This window comes from Heterodontus francisci, chromosome 1 (assembly GCF_036365525.1).
Source record: "Heterodontus francisci isolate sHetFra1 chromosome 1, sHetFra1.hap1, whole genome shotgun sequence".
Taxonomy (NCBI): domain Eukaryota; kingdom Metazoa; phylum Chordata; class Chondrichthyes; order Heterodontiformes; family Heterodontidae; genus Heterodontus; species Heterodontus francisci.
Genome location: NC_090371.1, coordinates 137,498,748 through 137,521,407, shown reverse-complemented (window position 1 = coordinate 137,521,407; position 22,660 = coordinate 137,498,748). Strand labels below are relative to the sequence as shown.

General features: G+C 43.5%; 1 protein-coding gene across 4 annotated transcripts in view; it reads right to left on the bottom strand.

The window, feature by feature from the left end:
• The window catches only part of pds5a (PDS5 cohesin associated factor A), a 312,001-nt gene that overhangs the window by 199,812 nt on the left and 89,529 nt on the right, over positions 1-22,660 (bottom strand). For all 4 annotated transcript variants that reach the window (XM_068036537.1, XM_068036525.1, XM_068036541.1 and 1 more), the window contains exons 5-6: positions 21,164-21,261; positions 19,732-19,858 (exon numbers count right to left, since the gene is read on the bottom strand). In XM_068036537.1, the coding sequence (XP_067892638.1) occupies positions 19,732-19,858; positions 21,164-21,261 (225 nt within the window). The remainder of the gene's footprint in view (positions 1-19,731; positions 19,859-21,163; positions 21,262-22,660) is intronic.

Sequence of the window (22,660 nt, the reverse complement as noted above, 5' to 3'; positions counted from 1 at the left end):
GCAAAACAGAATTTTGAAAAGGAAACAGCGCTTTTGGTATTTGGGAATAAGGAAGTTAAAAAGATTGAAAGACACCAACAGAACTCACTAGTTAAAAAAAAATCAAGATAACAAAAAAGGAAATATTACCAAACCAACAAAAGTCAAACTGAAATGTATGTATTTATATGGAGTTCCAGAAGCAATATTGGAATGCTGGAATCTTCAACAAAAACAGAAAATCATGACAATATAGCTCAACTGAAATGTGGCTGGAGCTGAATCAGGGCTGGTGATAAAGCACTCCTGAGTACAAAAATTCAGGAGGAATTGGCAAGGGAGGGAGCTGGGGTACTGGTATTAATTAAAGACAATATAATCACACACATAATGGGGCTGCTTTGGAGATTGGAGTTTCACTTGGTGAAAAGGAGTGAGATGGCTGTAAAGTCACCTTGACATTAATTCCACCAGGCAAACTTCCATGGCCATAGTCCCAAATCTCCCTTTATGTGTCTGCTGTGCCTCAGCTGGTAACACTCTCTCGTGAGTCAGAAGGTTGTGAGTTCAGGTCCCACTCCCGGATTTCAGCACAAAAATCAAGACTGACATTCCAGTGCAGTACTGAGGGAGTGCTGCACGAATGGAGGTGCTGGCATTCGGACAAGACATTAAACAGGTGGGTGTAAAAGATCCCCAAAAAAAGAGTAGGGAAATTATCCCCAACTGTGGTTGACGGAGCCCTCAACAGTATCTGACGCACTTCCCGCACTTCTGATCCCACCTCTTCCCTTCCCTTACCACAGTAGGGTTCCTCTTATCCAAAGGATCATCCTCCATCATTTCTGCCAACTCCAGCATGATGCCACAATCAAACACGTCTTCCCCTACCGTCAGCATTCCAAAGGGGCCATTCCCTCCTCAACACCCTGGTCCACTCCTCCATCACCCACGACACCTTCCCATGTAATTGCAGGGGGTGTAACAGCTGCCCTTTTACAGCAGGTCAAGGACAGATATGGGGATGTGAGAGCAGGGTGGTGAATTAAAATGGCAAGCAACCGGAAGCTTGGGGTCATGCTTGCAGACTGAGAGGTGGTGCTCCGTAAAGCGGTCACCCAATCTGTGTTTGGTCTCTACAATATAGAGCAGACTGCATTGTGAGGAGCGAATACAGTATATTAAATTGAAAGTAGTACAAGTAAATCTCTGCTTCACCTGGAAGGAGTGTTTAAGGCCGAGGTTGCTTGCCATTTTAATTCACCAACCTGCTCTCATGCCCCCATTTCTGTCCTCGGTCTGCTGTAATGTTCCAGTGAAATTCAACACAAGCTCGAGGAACAGCATCTCATCTTTCAATTAGGCACATAACAGCCTTCTGGCCTCAACATTGAGTTCAACAATTTCAGACCATGATCCCCATTCTAACATTTTTTTATAACCATGCACCAGTCTTGAACTTATTCATGTTTTTGCTTTCAGACAAGAACTGTTCATTATTCTGTTATTAAGACTCTCTCCGGACAAATTATTTGTCTTTTACCACAACTATTACTACTCCCTTTGCCTTTTATTCCATGACATCTTTGTCATTTAACTTCTCCCGCTCTCCGCCCTATCACAGGCCTTCCCTTTCGTTCTTCTTACCACCACCCCCTCCCACAACTTTCACTTGCTTAAAATATACTTATTACATTTCTAACCTTTGCCAGTTCTGATGAAAGGTTACAGACCTGAAACATTAACTCTGCTTCTCTATCCACAGATACTGCCAGACCAGCTAGGTATTTCCAGCACTTTCCATTTTATATCTAAAGATGAGATGCCAACCTGGTGAAGCTACAGCACAGGACTACATGACTGCTAAATAGTGAAATCAGCATGCTATAGACAGAGCTAAGCTATTCCACAACCAACTGATCAGATCTAAGCTCTGGAGTCCTGCCATATCCAGTCATGAACGGTGGTGGACAATTAAACAAAAAAACCAGAGGCGATTCCTCAAACATCCACATCGTCAATGCTGGAAGAGTCCAAGCAATTTCAATGCAAAAGACAAGGTGGAGGCATTTGCAATCATCTTCAGCCAGAAGTGTCAAGTGGATGACCCATGTCAGCCTCTTCCCGAGGTCCGCAGCATCAAAGATGCTTCAGCTAATTCGATTCACTCCACGTGATATCAAAAAAATGGCTAAAAGTACTGGATACAGCAAAGGCTATGGGCCCTGACAACATCCCAGCTGTAGCACTGAAGACTTATGCTCCAGAACTAGCTGCGCCCCTTGCCAAGCTGTTCCAATACAGCTACAGCACATGTATTTACCTGACAAAACCAATCCGGCCAAATACCACCCCATCAGTCTAATCTCGATCATCAGCAAAGTGATGGAAGGTGTTGTCAACAGTGCAATCAAGCATCACTTGCTCAGCAATAAACTGATTCTATGCTTAGTTTGGGTTCTGCCACGGCCAGCCGGCTCCAGACCTCATTACAGCCTTGGTCAAATCATGCACAAAAGAACTCAATTCCAGAGGTGAGGTGAGAATGACTGCCCCGGACATCAAGATAGCATTTGACATCAAGGAGCCCCAGTAAAATTGAAGTCAATGAGAATCAGGGGAAACTCTCCACTGTCATACCTAACACAATGGAAGGTAGTTGTGGTTGTTAGAGGCAAATCATCTCAGTCCCAGGACACCACTGCAGGAGTTCCTCAGGATAGTGTCCGAGACCCAACCATCTTCAGCTGCTTCATCAATGACCTTTCCTCCAACATAAAGTCAGAAGTGGGATGTTCACTGATGATTGCAGTTTTCAGTATCATTTACAAATCCTCAAGGTACTGAAGCTGTCTGTGCCCAAATGCAGCAAGACCTGGACAACATTCAGTCTTGGGCTGATGAGCGGCAATTAACATTCACACCAGACAAGTGCCAGGTAATGACCACCTCCAACAATGGAACAAGAATGGAACCAATGCCCCTTGACACTCAACAGCATTACCAACGCTTAATCCCCCTTCAACACCATCCTGGAGATTATCATTGACCAGAAACTTAACTGGACCAGCCATATAAATACTGTGGCTACAAGAGGTCAGAGGCTGGGAATTCTGAGGGGAGTAACTCACCTCCTTACTCCCCAAAGCCTGGGTGACCATCTACAAGGTACAAGTTAGCGTGTGATAGAATACTTTCCACTTGTCTGGATGAGTGCAGCTCCAACAACACTCAAGAAGCTCAACACCATGCAGGACAAAGCTGCCTGCTTTCTCAGCACCCCATCCACCACCTTAACATTCATTCCCTCCACCACCAGCACACAGTGCAACAGTGTGTACCATCAACAAGATGCACTGCAGCAACTTACCAAGGCTGCTTCAACAGCATCTTCCAAACTCTCAAACCTCTATCACCTAGAAGGACAAGGTTAGCAAACACATGGGAACACCAACACCTGCAAGTTCCCCTCCAAGTCACACACCATCCGAACTTGGAACTACATTGCATTTCCTTCACTGTTGCTGGGTCAAAATCCTGGAACACTCTCCTTAATAGCACTGTTGGTGCACCTAGACCATAACAACTGCAGCAGTTTATGAAGGTAGCTCACCACCACCTTCTCGAGGGCAGTTAGGGCTGGGCAATAAATGCTGGCCTTGCCAGCGACAGCCACATCCCATAAGGAATAAAAATACTTGTACAAACAGAATCCATTTGAACTAAGTTGAGATATAGCAAAAGTTTGGTCACATTCTCCAGAATATGTGAGACCACCAAATATTGAGATGGGAATTTATAGACAAACTAAAGCGAAGAGTATTAACAAGTAAGTCCGGCAGGCTGTAGTGTGCCTAATCGGTAGATGAGATGCTGTTCCTCGAGCTTGCGTTGATGTTCACTGGAACACTGCAGCAATCCCAGGACAGAGATGTGAGCATGAGAGCAGGGGGGAAGTGTTGAAATGGCAAGCAACCGGAAGCTCAGGGTCCTACTTGCGGACTGAGCGGAGATGTTCCGCAAAGCGGTCACCCAGTCTGCGCTTGGTCTCCCCAGTGTAGAGGAGACCACACTGTGAGCAGCGAATCCAGTATACTACATTGAAAGAAGTACAAGTAAATCGCTGCTTCACCTGAAAGGAGTGTTTGGGGCCTGGGATAGTGAGGAGAGAGGAGGTAAATGGGCAGGTATTACACCTCCTGCAATTGCAGGGGAAGGTGCCCTGGGACGGGGACGAGGTGGTGGGGGTAATGGAGGAGTGGACCAGGGTGTCGCGGAGGGAACGATCCCTTCGGAATGCTGACGGGAAGGGAGGGGAAGATGCGACTGGTAGTGGCATCACGCTGGAGGTGGCGAAAATGGCGGAGGATGATCCTTTGGATATGGAGGCTGGTGGGATGAAAAGTGAGGACAAGGGGAACCCTGTCACGGTTCTGGGAGGGAGGGAGGGGAAGGGGTGAGGGTAGAGGTGCGGGGAATGGGTCGGACACGGTTGAGGGCCCTGTCAACCACAGTGGGGGGAAATCCTCGGTTGAGGAAAAAGGAGGTCATATCATGGAAGGTAGCATCATCAGAGCAGATGCGTCGGAGACGGAGAAACTGGGAGAATGGAATGGAGTCCTTACAGGAGGTAGGGTGTGAAGAAGTGTAGTCGCGGTAGCTGTGGGAGTCGGTGGGCTTATAATGGATATTGGTAGACAACCTATCCCCAGAGATGGAGACAGAGAAGTCGAGGAAGGGAAGGGAAGTGTCAGAGATGGACCATGTAAAGGTGAGAGAAGGGTGGAAATTGGAAGCAAAGTTGATAAAGTTTTCTAGTTCGGGGTGGGAGCAGGAAACTGCACCGATACAGTCATCAATGTACCGGAAAAAGAGTTGGGGGAGGGGGCCTGAGTAGGACTGGAACAAAGAATGCTCGACATATCCCACGAAAAGACAGGCATAACTAGGACCCATGCGGGTACCCATAGCGACACCTTTTACTTGAAGGAAGTGCGTGGAGTTGAAGGAGAAGTTGTTCAATGTGAGAACAAGTTCAGCCAGGCGGAGGAGGATGGTGGTGGATGGGGACTGGTTGGGCCTCTGTTCCAGGAAGAAGCGGAGAGCCCTCAAACCATCCTGGTGGGGGATGGAGGTGTAGAGCGATTGGACGTCCATAGTGAAGAGGCGGCGGTTGGGACTAGGAAACTGGAAATTATCAAAATGACGTAGGGCGTCAGAAGAGTCACGGATGTAGGTGGGAAGAGACTGGACCAGCGGAGAAAAGATAGAGTCTAGATAGGAAGAACAGTGGCGCAGTGGTTAGCACCGCAGCCTCACAGCTCCAGTGACCCAGGTTCAATTCTGGGTACTGCCTGTGTGGAGTTTGCAAGTTCTCCCTGTGTCTGCGTGGGTTTTCTCCGGGTGCTCCGGTTTCCTCCCACGAGCCTAAAGACTTGCAGGTTGGTAGGTAAATTGGCCATTATAAATTGCCCCTAGTATAGGTAGGTGGTAGGGAAATATATAGGGACAGGTGGGGATGTGGTAGGAATATGGGATTAGTGTAGGATTAGTATAAATGGGTGGTTGATGGTCGGCACAGACTCGGTGGGCCGAAGGGCCTGTTTCAGTGCTGTATCTCTTTAAAAAAAAAGTATTGGTAGATTTTAATTAACCAAAAATAGACTGGAATAGGGAAAATCTTTATGATGGAAAAGAAGCAAAAGATGGAAAGTAATTTGGGACTGCATTCTCAGTCAATATGTAACTCCTCCATTAGAGGTAGGAAGCATGACCCGATCAGGTTCTGGATACTGAAGCAACACAAGTAGGCATTCTAAAAGTAAAAGAAACTGGAAACATAGAACTGCATTATTTTCAGTGTAAGAATAGAGAAAGCACCAAGAATATGGATCACTGAATGGGAAAAAAATGAAATTGTAACAAGATGAAATGAAACTTGTCTACATTAAATGGTAACAAAAATGCTGAAAAGAACCATGGGTCAAAACGGCATTATTTCAACAGCAAATACAAAGGGAACAAATCAGGCATTTTCGAGTAAAGAAAAATAGTGCACTGGAGGCTGGGATTCCATGGATAAATAGAGTAAAGTGATCAGATTTTTAATTTTAAAAAGCATGCAGCATAAACGCACATATTAGAAAAATGAAAGCCATGGCAAAAATGACAATAAGAAAGGTACAAAGAGGGAAACTACAAAGGCTGAGAGAATATTACCAACACCAAAAAAAACCACTGGAAAATCGAGGTCAATAAAAAGGCTTTTCATAAACTACTTCGCAGTGAGAAGTGGTCATGCTAGGGGTAGGCGACTAATAGATAAAGGAAGCAAGCCTGTAGTGGAGAGTGAGGAAATGGCAGGAGAGGTGGATATTGGGATTATGTAACCACATGAAGGTAGGCAGAAAAATTAGCGGGTGTTACTATTCACAGAAAAAGAGTCCTAAAGAAGCTGCTCAAACGTCAGGCCGACAAATTATAGGGATCCGATGGTTTATATTTTTATGTGTCTTTTAATGCTGAATGCTTTTTAAAATTAAAAACCTATGACTCCTTAGTTGACGCTCTGAGCAACATCCCAAATGGCAAGGCACTATTCATCCTGGGCAACTTCAATGCACGTATTGGGGCAGACAGTGATTCATCGTCAATGTGCCTCGGTTGTCATGGGACAGGCAAGATCAATGATAACGGACAACGCTGTCTTGAGCTTTGTGCTCTCATTTAACACTGCATTACCAACACCAGGGCAGATATCACCACAAGGTATTATGGCATCACCCAAGGTCTGGACATTGGTACCAACTAGACCTAGTCATTACAAGAAGGCGCGATCTGCCCAGTGTTCTTCACACCCACACCTATCATATTGCAAAGTGCGACACCGACCACTCTCTTAGCAGCTGAGTGAAGGTGCACCCCCGAAGGTTCTACAATTCCAAACGTGATGGTGCACCACGTATCAACATCCCTTGCACAAGCAATGATGACAGATACCAGCACTTCACCCTGTCACCAAAGCCTTAATGGGAAGCATCGATGTTGGCATCGATGAAGCTTAGAAGTCACTAAGCTCAATCATCTGTGAAGCAGCAGAAGCATCATTTGGTAAAGGTGGAACCTGCAACATGGCGTGGTTTGAGAGCTACTCAACTCAGATTATATGTCATTTATGCAAAAACAAAGCCTACATGATGCACAACATACATTCAACAGTTAGAACACTGCACAGCCTGAAAGTAGCCAAGACAGCCGTGCAAAAAAGAGGGAGATACTGCGCAAACACTGGATCAACTTATGTCAAGAAATCCAAATTGCACAAGACAAAGGAAATCTACAAGCTATGCACGAAGGGATCAAGAGGGCACATGGCCTTGCCATCAGCAAAGCTGCGCCCTTGAAGTCGGAAGATGGTGAAGAAATCACCGACAAAAGTAAACAGATGTCCCGCTGGGCTGAACACTACAGTGAGCTGTGCTCCTCTGAGTCAAATATCTCCCAGTTCGCATTTGACCGTCTCCCGCAACTTCCTGTCATGGATAAGCTAAATGAAGAACCCTCATCATTGGAGTTCGAGAAGGTCACAGACTGCCAAGCAAACAGGAGGACACCTGGCAAGGGCAGTAACCCAGCTGAACTGTTCAAGGATGGTAAGTTCCATCTATTGTCACAACTTTATGACCTTCTCCTTCTCTGCTGAAAAGTAGGCTCTGTTCCACAGGAGATACGAGATGCCAAAATCATCACACTATACAAAAACAAAGGCAACAGAGGAAACTGCTACAACTACAGGGGCATCTCATTCCTTAACATCACAGGGAAGGCCTTTGCTAGAGTCATACTTAAAAGACTCCATTCACTTGCACATTGAGCATACCCAGAAGCACAGTACGGTTTCTGTGCCAGTAGAGCTACTGTGGACTTGATCTTCTCCAGACGCCAGCTACAAGAGAAGTGTCGGGAACAGAGAATACCCCTTTACCTTACCTGCATAGATCTCACTGAGGCATTCAACACCATCAGCAAAACAGGGCTCGACAAGACTTTGGGAAAAATTGGCTGTCATCTGCTCCTTCCACGACAGCATGCAGTGAACTGTACAGTTTGATAGCTCCACTTCCGACAGTTTCGGAGTGAAGAATGGAGTGAAACAGGGTTGTGTCCAAGCCCTGCTCTGTTTGGCATCATTTTCTCCATGTTCCTGGCCTTCGCCTTCCCTGCAGATATGGAAGGAGTCTACTTGCACACTAGGTCAGACGGCAAGCTCTACAATCTATCAAGGCTGAAAGCGAAGACAAAAACACATCTTGTCCTGATCAAAGAACGCCTCTATGCTGATGCTGCGCTAGTCGCTCACACAGAAACTCAGCTACAAAGTTTCAGGGACTGTATCTCCCATGCCTGTAACTTGTTCTCCTTGACTATAAGCATCAAGAAAACTGTGCTCATGGGACAAGGTGTTGCATCTCCGCCCCAATCACACTAAATAACACCCCATTGGAAGTGGTTAGCAAATTCTGCTACCTTGGGTCCATGGTGACAAGACAATTTGTCCCTTGATGCAGAGATTGACACACGCATAGAGAAAGCAGCTACCTTTGGCCAACTTGCGAAATGCGCATGGGATAAAAAAGGTGACAGTTTATAAGGCCTGTGTTCTCAGTACCGAGCTAAATGACTGTGAAACATGGGCGATTTACAGCTACCAGGAAAAGAAGCTCAATAATTTCAATCTTTGCTGTCTGTGGCGCAGTGTGTGTATATCCTGGCAGGACAAAATCACAAATGCGGCAATCTTCGCAAAGGCAGAGCTCCCAAACAAGAGGCAGCTTCCATGGGTCAGACATGTCCGCAGGATGGATGACGGTCGCATAGCCAAGGACCTTCTGTATAGTGAGGTAGCCGGGGCCAGATGACCAGTGGGGCGTCCAAAGCAGTGCTTCAAGGAAGCTTGCAAGCGCAACACGAAAGCCCTAAGTGTCAATTATCGCACCTGGGAGTCTCTAGCTGGCGAAAGGGGGAAATGGCAATACATCCTATGGACTGGACTGCACTACCACGACTAGTGGCTGCAGCAGCTTGGCAATAGGCGCCAACGTCAAAAAGAACTCACAGCGTCATTTGGCGGCTTCAGGTGCGACACTTGTGGCAGGAACTGCCTCGCAATGATTGGCCTTCACAGCCATCAGCAAAGGTGCACCAAGAGAAGACATCCCACCAAAATGGATTGTTTTCTGCATGTCCAACACATTTTGTAGATGGAAGGATGCCAACACATGCTGGTTTACAGTATTCTGTGCCAGGAGAAACTATCCTAGAGAACTAGAGGAATAACTCTAGAAATTATAAGCCAGGTAGTCTTACTTCAGTTGTTGGTAAACTATTAGAGTTGATAATACAGGATCGAATTAGTAGTTATTTGGAGAAACATGAGCTAATTAGGGCCAGGCAAAAGACTCAACCAAGCTTACATAATTCTTCGAAGAAAAAAGGAGCATAAATAGGGGCGGTGGTTTATATGGATTTTCAAACTGTATCGACAAGTTGCCATATTAAAAGCCAAAACATGCCACATGAAATTAAGGGAAACGTTTGAGGGCACTAAGGAAAGGGTAGAGATGAAGATGTTTTTCTGACTGGAAGGATGTGATAACTAGTATTGCATGGGGGTCAGTTGAATGGATATTTCTATTTACAGAAATCATCTTGATTTAGGAACTGAGGAAAAACTTCTGAAATTTTTTATTAAAACACAAAAGTGGAAAGAATGATAAAGACTGAAGGACTGCGTGCGATACACGTGCTAGCGAGTATAGAAATAGGAGAATAGCACAGATGAATGCATGGCTTAAGGGTTGGTGCAGGAGGGAGGGTTTTAGATTCCTGGACCACTGGGACTGTTCCAGGGGAAGGTGGGAACTGTACAAGCAGGACAGTCTACATCTGAACCAGAGGGGGACTAACATCCTTGCTGGCGGGTTTGCTAGTGCTGTTGGGAGGAGTTTAAACTAATTTGGTAGGGGGAGGGGATTCAGACTCCGAGCAGAATAGGGACACAGCTAAACACAGGAAAGCAAACAAGTCAGAGGGAATACAGCGGAAGTAAGTTTCAAGGGAGTAAGACCAGGATGGAAGGTCTCTACTTTAATGCCAGGAGTATTGCAGGTAAAACGGATGAGTTAAGGGCAATGACTGACACGTGGAATTGTGATATGGTAGCCATCACGGAGACATGGTTGAGGGAGGGGCAGGATTGGCAGCTCAATATCCTGGGATATAGAATCTTCAGGCGAGACAGAGGAGGGGGCATTGCAATATTAGTTAAGGAGTCAGTTATTGCAATAAGGAGAGATGATATCTTGGAGGGGGCATCAAATTAAGCTTTATGGGTAGAGTTTAGGAATAAAAAAGGGACAGCCACATTGCTAGGTGTTTATTATAGACCCCAGACAGTCAGCGGGAAATTGAGGAGCAAATATGTGCGCAATTTGCAGAGGTGTGTAAAAATAATAGGGTAATTATATTAGGTGATTTCAACTTTCCCAACATTAATTGGGACAATCATAGTGTTAAGGGCTTAGATGGAGTGGAGTTCTTAAAATGTATACAGGAGAACATTTTAGCTCAATATGTAGAGGATCCAACAAAGGAGGGTGCAGTGCGGGACCTAATTCTGGGGAATGAAGCCAGTCAGGTGGTTGATGTGTTGGTGGGGGATCATTTTGGTGATAGCGACCATAACTGGGTACAATTTAAGCTTGTTATGGAGAAAGAAATAGACAAGTTGCAAAAAAAGGTTTTGGATTGGACGAGAGCGAATTTTAGTAAAATAAGGTAGACTGGAAAGAGTTACTTGTCGGGAAATCTACAGAAGAGCAGTGGGGGGCATTCAAAAAGGAAATGGGAGGGTACAGGCCCAACATGTTCCCTCTAGGGTAATAGGTAGGTGCAACAAGCCCAGAGAACCATGGATGACCAGAAACATTCAGGGCACGATGAGAAGGAAAAGAGAGGCTTTTAGCAAATACAAGGAGAGCAAATCAATGGAAGCATTCGTGGAATACAGAAAGTGTAGGATGGAGCTTAAGAAAGCAATTAGAAGAGCAAAGAGGGGATATGAGAAAGCTCTGGCTGCTAAAAGTAGGGAAAATCCCAAGATATTCTATAAGTATATCAATGGGAAGAGGATAACCAGGGAAAAGAGTCGGACCCATTAGGGAACAAGGGGGAAATTTGTGGGTGGAGCCAGAGGACATTGGTAGGGTGTTGAACGAATACTTTACATCTGTCTTCACCCAAGAGAAAGAGGATGTAGATATGGAACTTAGACAGAGAGACTGTGAGGTTCTTGAGCAAACAGTCATAGGGAGTGACAAGGTATTGGAAGGCTTAAAAGTGGACAACTCTCCAGGACCGGACGATTTGTGTCACAGGATGCTGTGGGAGGCGAGGGTGGAGATTGCAGGGGCTCTGACCCTAATTTTTAATTCCTCTCTGGCCACGGGGGAGGTGCCAGAGGACTGGAGAACAGCTAATGTGGTCCCACTATTTAAGAAAGGTTGTAGAGATAAGCCAGGGAACTACAGACCAGTGAGTCTCACGTCAGTGGTAGGGAAACTATTGGAGAAAATTCTGAAGGAGAGAATCTACCACTTGGAGGGGCAAAATTTGATTAGCAATAGTCAGTATTGCTTTGTCAGAGGGAGGTCATGCCTAACAAATTTGATTGAATTTTTTGAGCATGTGACCAGGTGTGTAGATGAGGGTAGTGCAGTTGATGTAGTTTACATGGATTTCAGCAAAGCCTTTGACAAGGTCCCACATGGGAGACTTATCAAGAAAGCAAATGCACATGGGATACAAGGTATAAAAACAAGAAATGCTGGAACCACTCAGCAGGTCTGGCAGCATCTGTGAAAAGAGAAGCAGAGTTAACGTTTCGGGTCAGTGACCCTTCTTCGGAACAAGGTAACTTGCTAAGGTGGATTCAAAATTGGCTTAGCTGTAGGAGACAGAGAGTGATGACAGACGGCTGTTTTAGTGACTGGAAGCCAGTGTCCAGTGGCGTACCACAGGGATCTGTGCTGGGTCCCTTATTGTTTGTCATTTATATAAATGACAGACGACTATGTGGGGGGTAGGATCAGTAAGTTCGCGGATGACACAAAGATTGGCCGAGTGGTTAACAGTGAGGTGAAGTGTCTTAGGTTACAGGAAGATATAGATGGGATGGTCAAATGGGCAGAAAAGTGGCAGATGGAATTTAACGCAGAAAAGTGTGAGGTGATACACTTTGGAAAGAGTAATGTGACACGGAAGTATTCAATGAATGGCCTGACACTGGGTAGTTCCGAGGAACAAAGGGACCTTGGCGTGTTTGTCCATAGATCTCTGAAGGCAGAAGGGCAGGTTAATAGAGTGGTGAAAGAGGCATACGGGACACTTGCCTTTATCAATCGAGGCATAGATTACAAAAGCAGGGAGGTTATGTTGGAGTTGTACAGAACTTTGGTAAGACCACAGCTGGAGTACTGTGTGCAATTCTGGTCACCACATTATAGGAAGGATGTGATTGCATTGGAGGGGGTGCAGAGGCGATTCACCAGGATGTTGCCTGGGATGGAACAATTAAGCTATGAAGAGAGGTTGGATAGGCTTGGGTTGTTTTCACTGGAGCAGAGAAGACTGAGGGGTGACCTGATCGAGGTGTACAAGATTATGAGGGGCATGGACAGGGTGGATAGTGAGCAGTTGTTCCCCTTAGTTGAAGCGTCAGTTAGGAGGGGTCACAAGTTTAAGGTGAGGGGCGGGAGGTTTAAGGGGGATTTGAGGAAAAGCTTTTTTACCCAGAGGGTGGTGACGGTCTGGAATGCCCTGCCTGGGAGGGTGGTAGAGGCAGGTTGCCTCACAAAGTACTTGGATGAGCACTTGGCATGTCATAACATTCAAAGCTATGGGCCAAGTGCTGGCAAATGGGATTAGGTAGACTGGTCAGGTGTTTTAATGCATCGGTGCAGACTCGATGGGCCGAAGGGCCTCTTCTGCACTGTATTATTCTGTGACTGCAGGAGGACCGCTAAGTTGGATGGGTAGATAGGTGGCCGGCACCGTTCATTGTAGAAAAATATGTATTAATAGAATTTAAAGATAAGAATATGGAGAGAAAACAGACTTTAAATGGCAAGATTATGAATGGAACATCTGGACTTTAGTGCGTAAATACACAGGTAACTAAAAGTGCAAATAGATATTGCCATAAATAAAGGAAAATGAGTTCTTGGTTTTACATCTAGAAAAATGTTGAACTTATGTAAACTAAAATAATAATTGGAATACTGTGCAGTGTTTTGGGTATCCCATTATAGGAAGAATATAAAAGTAATGCAAGTTTCACAGTTCAGATTCACTAGGATCTTAGCAAGGATTAATGTTATAAAGAAAGGCTTGAAAATTAGGGTTTTTGCCATTAGGGCTTAGGTTAGGGTGTGGCCTGACAGAAGTCAAGATTTGAAGGGTTAGGATAAGGTAAATAATAGTGACTTGTGACCAGTAGAAAAACCTATGAGATACAAGTTTCGGATATTCTCAAAACTAAGTTTTTTTAAAAAAGGAAAATACTGGTCTTGATGGCTTAGGTGGAAAAAACACTGATGCAGATTTAAATCGACTGGTCTATTTCTGTAACATTTTATAAATCCATGCTAGAATTATCTCGAACACATATGGTCTATAAAAGTCTGACTAACCTTAAAGAAAGCTTTAGCCAAGTTTCTTCTTATCCCTCAAAAGTAACTGGAACAATGCTCCAAAAAATCTATTTAACCTTACAAACTCCCATTTGACCAGCTGCTTTTCTTAGCATTTCCCTTCTCTAAATAACTCAGTAACGATCAATCCCTATCTCTGTTTATTTTCATAACTCTCAATTCTATTCCCAACAGTTATCTAGCTATTTTAAAGGGTCAACTGATACAGCATTACATTTTTAGCTCGGAATCCATTCCATGTAGCCAGTATTTACGTTAAGGAATGGGGTATTTGACTTAGTTGGTTAATGCTCCTGTTCTTAAATTTTGGGCTTGTTCAAGCAAGAATAGCTAATTAACATAATCCATTCCTCTCAGCATTTTCAACACCTGGACCTCGTCTCCTCACAAGCCTTTACTGTAACAAACCAGATTAAAGATGATCTCAATTATTTCATGATGCAGTCTATTCATGGTCAGATCTGGCCCCCCTGCTGACATCATCCACTATAACATTCTTTACACCAAGATATACAGAACAAAAGCCACACGATTTTAATTAAACCAATGTAAGATCTATCCAACATTAATGTAGAGGAGGAAGGACTGAGCTTATCCTTGCTTTCATACCTCACAATTATGCTGTCTGCACAAACTTAATTGTGACCTGCTGCTATGCAGTTCCATTGTTGTTGCTCACCTTCCATTACTTTTCTCGAGTGATTATTGAAGTCGCAAAGAATAGTTTCAGATTTGTTCAATTGCAAGACTAAGGCACGCCTATTTTGTCCGCATCTCATTTGCATACATACACACACCACTTTAGTAGAGGCTGATTATTGGGGAGTTGGTGGTGCAGTGGTAATGTCACTGAACTAGTGGCCCAGGCTGATGCCCACCATGGCAGCTGCTGGAATTTAAATTCAATTAATTAATAAATACAATTAATTAATAAAAATCTGGAATTGAAAGCTGGTCTCAGTAATGGTGCCATGAAAGTATCAATTGTTGTAAAAATCCATCTGGTTGACTAATACCCTTTAGGGAAGGAAATCTGCCGCCCTTACCTGATCTAACCTACATGCGACTCCAAACCCACAGCAATGTAGTTGACTCTTAATTGCCCTTTGAAATGGCCTAGCAAACCACTCCGTTATTAGGGATGGGCAACAAATGCTGGCCTTACCAGGGATACCCACATCCCATGAAAGAATTAATAACAATCGGGGCAGGGCACCTCACTGGTTTTCCCCTTCCATACCCAAGTTCACAGAGACCAAATTCAGCACTGTATTACCAACCTGGTCAAGACCTGAGCACAGACAGGGAATCAAATACTGGACTCAGTTGCATTCTGAATAAACTCACCAATTTTAGTAACCATACCAGAATAACTTTCAAGCTCTTGGTGTTTTCTAAACATTTCCTTGGGGGTTCAACTTGATTAGTTCTTTCTTTAGGAAAATATATTTCTTGAAGTTATTAGCCAGGTTCATTATAGCATACTCACCTCAAAATCAGAGTGTTCAAGCCCCACTCCTGGATAAGAGCGCATAATCTCGGCTGATATTCCAGTGCAGTGCTGAGGGAGTACTGCAATATCAGAGTGACACATTTCAGACAAGTAAAACTGATGCCTCATCTGCTTGTTCAGCTGGACTTTAAAGAGCCTTGTGCACTGCTCAAAAAAAGAATGGGGAATTCTCTGTGACTACACTTCCTCACACCTTGTCTTCTGTAAGGACTCCACCCCATTCTCCCAGTTTCTCTGTCTCCAACGCATCTGTTCTGATGATGCAACCTTCCACAACAGTGCTTTCTGACATCTCTGCTGTTTTCCTCAACCGAGGATTCCGCCCCACTGTGGTTGACAGGGCCCTCAACCGTGTCCGACCTATTTCCCGCATTTCTGCCCTCACCCTTCTCCTCCCTCCCAGAACCGCAACAGGATTCCCATTGTCCTCACTTTCCACCCCACCAGCCTCCACATCCAAAGGATCATTCTCCGCCACCTCCAGCGTGATGCCACCGTCAAACACATCTTCCCTTCCCCTCCCGTCAGCATTCCAAAGGGATTGCTCCCTCCATGACACTCTGGTCCACTCCTCCATCAGCCTCGGCACCTCGTCCCCTTCCCGCAGCATCTTCCCATGCAATCGCGGGTGGTGTAATACCTGCCCTTTTACCTCCTCTCTCATCATTCAAGGCCCCAAACACTCCTTCCAGGTGAAGCAGCGATTTACTTGTACCTCCTTCAATTTAGTATACTGCATTCGCTGCTCACATTGGGGAGACCAAATGCAGATTGGGTGACCGCTTTGCAGAACACCTCTGCTCAGTCCGAAAGCATGACCCTGAGCTTCCGATTGCTTGCCATTTCAACACCGCCCCGCCGCCCCCCCACCCCCCTCCTCTCACGCCCACATTTGCGTCCTTGGTCTGCTGCAGCGTTCCAGTGAACAGCAAGGCAAGCTTGAGGAGCAGCACCTGATCTTTCAATTAGGCATTCTGCAGCCTTGCGGACTGAACCTGGAGTTCAATAATTTCAGGGGATGACTGGCCCTTTTTTTTTTTTACATTTTTCTATTTTTTTTTGTATTTTTTTTTAAACTATGGGCCTGTTTTTTCATGTGGACAGAGCTGCTCATCATTCTGCCATTAACACGCTCTCTGCACTAATGCTTTGTCTATCACCACAAGCATTAACATGCTCTTTGCCTTTGTCCCAAGACAGCTTTGTTATTTAATCTCTCCTGCCCTCTGCCCTATCACATACCTTCCCTTTTGTTCTCTTCCCCACCAAACCACACCCTGACCCCCCACTTCACTTGCTTAAAACCTAATTTTTTCCTAACCGTTGCCAGTTCTGATGAAAGGTCACAGACCTGAAACGTTAACTCTGCTTCTCTTTCCACAGATGCTGCCTGACCTGAATATTTCCAGTACTTTCTGTTTTTAATTCTCTCAGTGCCCTGGCCAACAATCTTCCCTCAATCCAGACATAATCTCTCATTCATTTTACCGTTCATGGGATTTTCCAGTGTACATAATAGCTCTCACACTTGCTTGCATGATAGTCAATACACATCAAAATGATTATGCATGTGAAATGGTCTCACAGCTTTGAGAAATGTGGTAATGCACCAGTCTTGTTTTTCTTCTTAGAAGCTTAGATTAAAAATTTCAAAAATACTTACAAACAAAGCATTTACAACCATGCGTTTCTGGGCAGCAACATGCCTGAGCTCCAAATGATCAGCCACCTTAGTACATTCTTATTTGCAAGTTACCTTAAGAATACAATCTTCTGTTTCTTAGTTTGAAGAGGAAAAGACACCTGCCCCACCACTGGGGATTATTCATACTTGAAAAATATGAATACTAGAATGTAGAATCTGTTTTGAGATCTGATTCTCGCATCACAAACCTCCCTCCCTGTCAAAGCATTTTCTGCCTTTTATTGTTCCTCCAATACTCAGTGCTTCTCTAAATTTCCTCCTCTCATTCCTTCTACGCTCCAAAAACACTGCTTTCTCATTGTGGATGCAGAGCAGAGGAACAATGTGAAGTCAAGACTAATCATATAACCACCTTTTTTGTTCTCAGAACTTCAGACCTTCCTTCCTCCTATAATAAGCTATCTTTCAAAATCCGAGCTTTTCGTTATCTAAAAGCTATCTTCTGATTTACTTAATCCTATCTTTTGTTTTCAACTTTGGAGGCATCCTGCAAAATAGACACCAGACATAACCTTAGTTTCTCATGAAAATATTTTGAAACCACTGATTGAAGTGATTCTGATTGAACATCAAAGACGATCTAATTTGTCTTGGTCTATCTGAAGGGGAATTGAGTGGAACAGTGGGATAAAAAAATCCCCAAAGCATTCCAACATGATGACATGGATAACCATAGAAAACAGAAAATTCCTTTTTTTAAAAAAAACTAAAATCACAATAATAACTAAGCTAAAGGTGCAGTTCAGCATGAAGCCCCACATACAGATACAAGGTAGATCACCACTTCTGGACTTTACCCAATTACTGCCCCATTAGTCTTCTCTCGATCAGCAGCAAAGTGATGAAAGAGGTCATCGCCAGTGCTATCAAGTGCCACTTTAACAGAAATAACCTGCGCGCCGATGCTCAGTTTGGATTCCGCCAGGGCAACTCTGCTCCTGATCTCATTACAGCCTTGGTCCAAACATGGACAAAAGAGCTGAACTCAACAGGTGAGGTGAGAGTGATTGCCCTGGATATCTAATCAGCATTTGACCAAGTGTAGCCTCAAGGAGTCCTAGGCAAACTGAAGTTAATGGAAATCAAGGGGAAAACTCTTCACTGGTTGGAGTAATGCCTAGCACAAAGGAAAATGGCTATGGTTGTTGAAGGCCAATCATCTCAGCTCCAGGACACTGCTGCAGGTGTTCCTCAGGGTAGTGTCCTAGGCCCAACCATCTTCAGCTGCTTCATCATAAGGTCAGAGTGGAGATGTTCACTGATGATTGTACGATGTTCAGTATCATTCACAACTCCTCAGATACTGAAGCAGTTCCTGTACATATGCAGCAAGAACTGGACAACATTCAGGCTTCGGCTGAGAAGTGGCAAGTAACATTCATGCTACACAAGTGCCAGGCAATGACTATCTTCAACAAGAGATAATCTAACATTCAACAGCATTGGGCGGCACAGTGGCTAGCACCGCAGCCTCACAGCTCCAGGGACCCGGGTTCAATTCTGGGTACTGCCTGTGCGGAGTTTGCAAGTTCTCCCTGTGTCTGCGTGGGTTTTCTCCGGGTGCTCCAGTTTCCTCCCACATCCAAAAGACTTGCAGGTGATAGGTAAATTGGCCATTGTAAATTGCCCCTAGTGTAGGGAGGTGATAGGGAATATGGGATTACTGTAGGGTTAGTATAAATGGGTGGTTGTTGGTCAGCACAGACTCGGTGGGCCGAAGGGCCTGTTTCAGTGCTGTATCTCTAAATAAAAAGTGAAAATAAATTACCATCTCTGAATCCATCACTATCAACATCCTGGGGGGGTTACCAATGACCACAAACAGAAGTGGAGCAGCCACATAAATATTGTGGTTTAAGAGCAGGTCAGAGGCTGGGAATTCTGCGACGAGTAATCCACCCCCTGACTCCCTAAAGCCTGTCCACCATCTACAAGGCACAAGTCAGGAGTGTGATGGAATACTCTGCACTTGCCTGGATGGGTGCAGCTCGACACCATCTAGGACAAAGCAGCCTGCTTGACTGGCACACCAGACACCACCTTCAACATTTGCTCCCTCCACCACCAATGCACAGTGGCAGCAGTATGTACCATATAAAGATGCACTGCAGCAACTCACCAAGGCTCCTTTGACAGCAACTTCCAAACCTGCAACCTCTACCACCTAAAAGAACAAGGACAGCAGACGCATGGGAACATCACCACCTGCAGGTTCCTCTCCAAGTCACACACCATCCTGACTTGGAAAATATATTGCGGTTCCTTCACTGTCGCTGGATCAAAATCCTGGAATTCCGTCCCTTACAGCACTGTGGACACACCCGCAACACAAAGACTGCAGCGGTTCAAGAAGGCAGCTCACCACCACCTTCTCAAGGGCAATTAGGGATGGACAAGAAAGGCTGGCCTTACCAGCAATGCCCACATCCCATGAAAGAATAAAAAAAAGTTTGACTGAATAAACAAAATATCTTTTTTTGTTCTTAAAATGTGTTTTAAAACCCATGAAAACATCTCCGTCTTCCAAAAAGTGGTTGTGAATGAAAAGGCACAATAGAGACACCAGGAAATGCTGACAATTGTCATAATCATTCGGAGACAGAAAGCAGAAGAATCTGGTATCAGGGAAGCGCCAGAAGGTGTACAGGTAAGATGGCTGAGAACAGCAGGGAGGGAAACTGCTACACTGAACACAACTCAGATATTTATTTCCACTTTCTTGGGATAATTTGGTTTACCAAAATATTCTGTTCAAGAACAAATACCTTGTGTGCGGGAATAAGGTTGATAAGAATGGAGTCCAGTAGGTCCTGAGTTACTCCATCTCCTTCCATGATGATAGAACTCATCAAATCCAACATGTGCATCTGAACCTTCTGATTATGGCTGTTGCTAAGATAAAAAACATTAAAATGGTTACTGGTTACAGAAACTACCTCCTACAATTCAAATTGGTATTCCTCATTCTTCAAATGGGGGTAGTGGTGCAACTCATGACAGCAGACACTCTGCTTCACTGTTGTCTATCAGATTTGGGAATAGTATTATTTGAAAAAACTTCAGTATTAACTTATAAAGTTTTTTTTATAAATGTTCAAAACTTACTCAAATTGTTACGTTTGTTTTTATTGAATGGCATTTTACCTTGCGAGCACATTTTGTTAATTGATTGGAACAGGTCGGTTTCCAATTTTATTACCATTGGAGATAAACATTTGACCAGCTTTCCTGATGCTGTTACAAGTATAATCAAAAGGATATATGCACATTAATACAATAGATTGTATGATTTAACACTAATTTAGGAGGAGCAGGAGAATTTATTTTTTAACTGGAGAAATCACCTTTTAGAGAAAACAGTAACATAAACCAAGCCCTGCACCATCTATTGTTCCTGGCAAAGTAGAGATAATTGACTACTCCAACCTGCAAGTTGATATCACCACTCCTAGATACAACTGCCAAAAAGCACACTATTCAGTAACAGTTTTTGTTTTGTCACAATCTTTGAACACACATGGAATACGTAACGTAAGTCATTAAACTGGAGGTGAAACTACTTCTCTAGTCGCTAAAGTTAATTTAAACTGATAATGATATGCGAAGAACTGAAAAACTGACACGGCTGTGCTTCATAGCATATCAGAAAGGTGAGAAATTCAATGTAATAACACAGCACACATCCAGCTGCAGTATTCAAGGGGAAGATCTATTTAAATTCATCTGTGAATCTGAAACACTGATTTCCTGAAATTATCATGGCAATATGGAGGGAAAGTGAAAAACCACCATTAAGTGAGACAAAAAGCTATTAAAAAAAAAGTTGAATTTCAGCATTCACCACTTGAATGCACTTGCTAGAATACATTGCAGCCCCAATGAACTACTAAAATTATCCAATGAACAACAAAGCCAAACAAGCCAAAAGGTGCTGACTTTGATTCTTAGTCTGTCTTGAGAGCGCCTGGACTGAACTTGGGGACAACAGAAACCCAAGTAATCATGGACCAAAAAAGCCAATTGCAATTTTTAATTTGAGTGGGCTCATATTCATTGTGTTATATAAAGTCCAGCACACATCTCAAGAGTTCGCCCTCATTAAGCCACAAAAAAGGAAAGCCAATAATTTCCTCCAGTTTTTATTTGACTTTCAGAAGGAAATAATGAAACATATTTTTAAGTAGAATAAATTCTTACTTAATGACTGAGAAGAGGGTCCTGAAGAGCTGTATAAAAATCTCATTACAATCTTCAAGCTCAAAACAGATGTTATAGGACTTTACCCATGCCAGGTTCTGTGGATCAAAATAACAAGAGCAAGTTTACTATTAGAGAGAATAGATAATTAAAATAAGAGATTATTCAGTATCTGCAGTACACAGCTTCAAAATAGATTGTCAAAATACTACTTACAAAATGATGGACCATCAACATAAACTATATATACTTGTGCTCCCCAAATAGTTTAAAGTGGGTAAGTAATGCAAATGTAGTAACAGAACATCATCCACTATTTTTAAAATGACCCTCCCATAATACTACTCATACAGTATGGCTGAGATTTGGACCTCAGTGAAGCAAATCTACATCGTTGCGTTGCATACTCTTACATGGATTAAGTGACTAGAGTAGCAGACAAAACCATGTGACCAAGAACTTTCACATGGAAGGGGTTCAGAGATAAAAACAGCTCTAGGTCAATGTGTCCACTTAACTATCCAAAAACTAGAGTCGTACAGTCATTTACAGCACAGATTGAGGCCATTTGGCCTATCAAGTCCATGCCAGCTCTCCACAGAGCAATCCAGTTAGTCCAGCTATGGGGAACATGGCTTTAAACCAGTAAACTTCATCTGAACAGAAGTGGAATAAAGCACTGTCTGCTCTTTGAACCAATATTTTAAAATTGGGTATGACAAAATTCAAAGGGATGAGAAATAAACTGAGCTGATGTGATGGTTAAAGCTACAATTAGTTGGAAGTATTCAAAGTATTTGGTATGATCAAAAACAAGTACATACCCCCAAATCAATGGCTACATTTATGTAGTGATGTAACTATGATCAACAACTGAGACAGTATCATGCTAAAACAAAACCTTTACGCAAATGTAATAGTGAAAATACAACGGACTGGGACAGATATAAAAAGCAAAGAAAGTACTATGAAACACAAAAAGACCATTAAAAAAAACACTTCAAGGGATGCCAAAGCTAACAGCAAAAGTTTTATAATTAAATTAGTGAGCAGTAAATTGAATCACATGCTCATTAATGAGAGATGCTGGTGAGACGATAATGGGTAAGAAGAAAATGCCAAACTTGTTAAAATGAGCAGTTTTTATGTTTTCACAGAGCAGCAAGCGGAAAAAGAACTCAGAAACCTAAAAATAAGTCAAAGGGAATAACTTAGCAGATTTAAATTAGGTTAAATAATGATAATGGTAAAACCAATAGGACTTAAGCTAAACAAATTTCCAGGACCTTTCCACCCAGGGTATTAAAAGGTGATGAGGAAATTGCAAAAGCATTGGTCATAATTTTCCAAAGCTGTCTAGATTTACAAGAATTGTACCGTTGAATTGGAAAATCCTACATCATTCCATTAAAAAAGGAGAGAGAAACCAGACTGAAAGCACTATGAACAGTGTGCCTGACACAGACACCTCTAGTTTCACCCAAATTCCATCAGTTA